Genomic DNA, 4580 nt, shown 5'->3' with positions numbered 1-4580 from the left:
CCTTCAGAAGAAGGGTCTAGGCCCGAAATGTCAGCCTTCCTGCTCCTTTGATGCTGTTTGGCCTGCTGTGTTCATCCAGCTCTACACCTTGTTATCTTTGATAGGATGTTGCCTGGATTGGGAGTGTATTAACTATAACATGAGGTTGGGCAAAGTTGGATTGTTTCTCTAGAGCATTGGAGGCTGAGGTGACCTGATAGAAGCACATAAAATTATGAGAGGCGTGGATAGGGTAGATAGTCAAGGGTCTGTGTCTCAGGATCAAATTGTCATATACTACGAGCATAGATTTAAGGCAAGGGCGGGGAGGCTTAAGTTATCGGTATTACTTTTAGGATACTGTTTTGAATTCTGTTCTCCCAGTGATAGGAAAGATGTTGTTAAACTTGAAAGGGTTCAGAAAAGATTCACAAGGGCGTTAACAGGATTGGAGGGTTTGAACTACACAGAAGCTGAATAGGGCATTTTTCACTGAAGTGTCAGAGGCGGAGGAGTGACCATCAAGAGGTTTATAAAATCATGAGGAGCATGGATAGGGTGAACAGCCAAGGTCTTTTCCCCAGAGTAGGGGAGTCCAAAACTAGAGGGCACAGGTTTAAGGTGAGAGGGGATAATTTAAAAGGGATAGGTAGCATGTGTATAGAACGAGCTGCCAGAGGAGATGGTGGAGGTGGGTACATTTAAAAAGCATCTGGATGGGTCCAAGAATAAAAAAGAGTTTAGAGGGCAAATGGACTAAATCAGTTTAGGATATCTGATCGGTGCAGATGATTTGACCGAAGGGTCTGTTTCCCTGCTGTAAATCTCTATCAGATATGAGAGGTAAGTTTTTTACACAGACATGATAGATACTTGGAACGCAGTTCTAAGGGAGGTGATAGAAGCAGATACGATAACAACCTTTAAGAAGCATTTAGACAGACACATGAACAGGCAGAGAACAGAGGGATACGGACCACGTGCAGGCAGATGGGATTAATTTAGAATCACGTCATGGTTGGCATAGTTGGGCCAAAGGGCCTGTTCCTGTGTTATACTGTTCTATGTTTTAATAGTTTAATTTTGTTTTTGTCCGGAGGTAAAACATCAAAATAAAACAAACTTTCATTAAGCCTCCAGGAGGTATTTAGTCATCTGCTCTCTGAAACATACTGCTTTAAAATCATGGTTCCAATAAGACTGACTTAGTTAATTGTTAAATCCATTCACAAAAGACCAACACTCAAATGCCACTAGCTTGAAAACCAAACTCTTAAAAAACATACATGAATCACACATCTTTCATCACACGTCACTTTTTAACAAATACTTTAAACTTGTGCCATTGTCCCTTCAGAAGTGGGAATTTTTACCTGACCTATACTGTGTAAGTCCCTCAAGTTTCTGAATACCTGTCAAATCACTTTTCAGCCTTCGTTTCTCCATGGAAAACAGTCGAAACCTTTCCAACTTATTTTCAAAATTGAAGTACCTCAGCCGTGGAACCATTTTCATGAATCTTTTCTGCCCTATCCCTTTCCTGCTTTAAAGGCAAAGGCCAAGTACAATAATTTATCATGTACAGTTAGAAACTACCTGGTATTGTTTTCATTGAAGTAGATTGGTGTAATGCAAGTTACTGCCATAGAAGATTTCAAAATAATCTTCCTTTCCAGGAGAACATTAAGTGAAATTACAGATATTACACATGACAACTGACTAAATTGTCTGCAAGGAGGAATGTTGTAGGTAGTTACCTGGGTGAAATTGTAGGTTAAAACCAGCTCATAAAGTTGCCTGTTGTTGGGCAGTATATCCCGAGAGCCTAAGGGTCTTGTTTTGGCATCCACAGGCCTGTTGGAAAAGGTAGACCTTTTTATTAATGGCCCACAATTTTTTTTTTTTTTTAAAATCAGACCTGGGACTAAAATAAACACATCTGTCCTTATGCATCTTGGAAAAGCAAACAGATTTGTTTCTGCAATAAATTAAATCAACTCCAACTCTAGGCTCTGCTTTGGAAAAAGATGCATTATGTTAATTTTTTAATATGATGAAGCTAATAAATTAAATTCAATGTCATAAACATTGCACCATGCATTGTATGGAAATCTGAGGAAATTAACTACATGCCCAGGACTACAGGGATGAAAAGAAGAGATGTGTATTTCTAAAGTATCTTTCACGTGCCCAGGATGTCCTAAAGTGCCATACGACTGATGAAGCACTTTTGAAATGCAGTTATTATTGTAATGTAGGCAACACTGCAGCCAATCTGGAGACTGCAAGTCCCAGAAAGAGTAACGAGATAATGACCAGATAAGCCGTTTCTTAAGTGAATCTGATGGAATCCTAAATACTGGCTTGGACACTGAAGGTGACTCCCCTGTCTCTTCAAATAGTGCCATAAGTGCTTGAGACAACAGACAGGTCTCAGTTTAACATCTCATCTAAAAGGCAGCACTTGCAACTAACCCCCTTAGTACTACTGGAAGTGTCAATCTAGATTCTGTGTTTGTCTGTCTGTAGTAGGACTTGAATCCATGATATTCTGACTCAAACATGAGAGTGCTACCATTTAGACAGTACTGAAAATTTATCTGCATGAGCTAAAGCCTTGAGGTAGTGCTGCACTATAAAACATGTACTGTAACAGTTAATTAAACTAATGAACTGTTAAGGTACAGCTGGCACCTGGTATTTTCACACAGCTACTTATTTTGAGTAGAATGTTTACCGAAGAGTTTGCACCCAGTTTTTTAGGGTCGCGACAGGTGAGAGCTCTTCATAATTCAGTGAAGCTGTGGTATCAAATCGCGATATTCCTTCCGAGGCATGCTAGAAGGAAATAATTATAGATGTAGTTAACACTTCTGCCTGTTAAGTTTACAGCCTAGTTCATCATACAGTTACGCTTTCTGTTGAATAGAAATCGTTACTCATCCCAGCTTCCACTCAGTATAAACTTCAATACTTCAGATTACAAACCTGGTCCTTGCACACTCCTTTACAAAATAAATTCATTCTCGGGATGTGGACATCATGGGCAAGGATAGCATTTATTGACCATTCCTAGGTGCCCTGACAATGTGTGTGAATTTACATTTTGGACTAAGTGGCTCTTTCTATAGCTCCCCTGCAGGCTACCTTCAAACTGTCTCCGCGAGAACAGCTTTCCCAAATCTCTTTTCTCTCCCTTTTTTCATGGAACACCAGAGACTTTTCTTTTTGACTACCTCGAACTCTGAACTTTAATCCCTTTCTACCTAATCATCCTCCTTTATTCTGTCCTCTGGTCTTATTGTAGTGCCCTAGGATATCTGTCCAAAAAGCGAAGCATTAGAAAGAAAATCTTCAATTTCTATAACACCTTTCACGGTATCATGATACACTAAAGAGTTTTAATGCCATTGGGGTACCTTGTGAAGTGCATTTAATGTTGTAATGTAGGATACATAGCAGCCACATTATGCCCAACAAACTCCCAAAGAATTTTTATTAACAAATCTGTTTAATGATAAAAACCGAAAGAACTGCGGATGCTGGAAATCAGAGACAAAATCAGAAATTTCTGGAAAAGCTCAGCAGGCCTGACAGCATTTGTGAAGAGAAATAAGAGTTAACGTTTTGGGTCCAGTGACCCTTCTTCAAAACCGGTTCTGAGGAAGGGTTACTAGACCCCAAATGTTAACTCTGATTCCTCTGTTTTAGTGGTATTGGCTGAGGGCTGAATCTTGCCCAGATTACAAAGGATCACTTCTCTGAAATAATTACCGTGGGATATTTATGTATACTTGAATAGATTCCTGATTTAATGATTTCAGAAAAACAGCACCTTTAACAGCATATAGCAGGAACTGCAGATGCTGGAGAATCTGAGATAACAAGGTATAGAGCTGGATGAACACAGCATGCCAAGCAGCATCAGAAGAGCAGGAAGGCTGACGTTTCGGGCCTAGACCCTTCTTCAGAACTTCTAACATGAGTTTACTTGGGATGTAGAAGGAAGAGTTAAAACATCCGATTTGAAAATTACAGCTGAATTCCTAAACATTATTCTGGCGTGTTTACCTGAGCCTCAGCCAGTTTGGAGATGTCCGATTGGCTTCCGATATAATATTTAATTCCTTTTGAGGCTCTGTCCAGGGTAACCTCTTGGATCAGGAGTATGGCCAGAACCACATAAGGGAATGTTGCAGTGAAATAAACCACCTGACCATGGAGAGAAACTTGTTAGATATTCTAGTATTACTGTAAACATTTACTGTATTAGATCCAACTGAATAGTAAGTTAATAACTTGTAACCAAAGTAGAGATTGAAGCAAAACCAAATGGATGAGCAATTACTACCTAAAAGGCCAAATTAACACTAATCCAGAATTGTAATTCATTTAAATAACACAGCATCATTATAACATGTAATCACAGCAGTACAGAATGGCACAGTACTGAAGATCATCCAGCCCAATGAGTCTGCATCAGGTCTTTCAAAGAGCAATCTGAGTTATGCCGCCTATCCCATTCTTTCTCCAGATCCCTGCAATGTTTTTCTCTTTCAAACATATATCCAATTCCTGTTTTAAGACTACAGTTCTATCTA

At 39.4% G+C, this 4580-nt stretch overlaps 1 protein-coding gene across 1 annotated transcript in view; it reads right to left on the bottom strand.

The window, feature by feature from the left end:
* Nucleotides 1-4191, bottom strand: part of LOC125481895 (tripeptidyl-peptidase 2-like) — a gene marked incomplete at both ends in the record, with an annotated part of 12206 nt that extends 8015 nt beyond the window's left edge. Inside the window, 3 exons of the mRNA XM_048593831.1 lie at nt 1737-1833; nt 2717-2817; nt 4051-4191. Of these exons, the coding sequence (XP_048449788.1) occupies nt 1737-1833; nt 2717-2817; nt 4051-4191 (339 nt within the window). The remainder of the gene's footprint in view (nt 1-1736; nt 1834-2716; nt 2818-4050) is intronic.
* Nucleotides 4192-4580: the final 389 nt, after the last annotated feature.

The sequence above is a fragment of the Rhincodon typus genome, unplaced genomic scaffold, assembly GCF_021869965.1.
Source record: "Rhincodon typus isolate 14 unplaced genomic scaffold, sRhiTyp1.1 hic_rhity00004153, whole genome shotgun sequence".
NCBI classification, from domain to species: domain Eukaryota; kingdom Metazoa; phylum Chordata; class Chondrichthyes; order Orectolobiformes; family Rhincodontidae; genus Rhincodon; species Rhincodon typus.
Note: the sequence above shows the minus strand (reverse complement) of the source record. Positions and strands in the feature narration are given on the sequence as shown.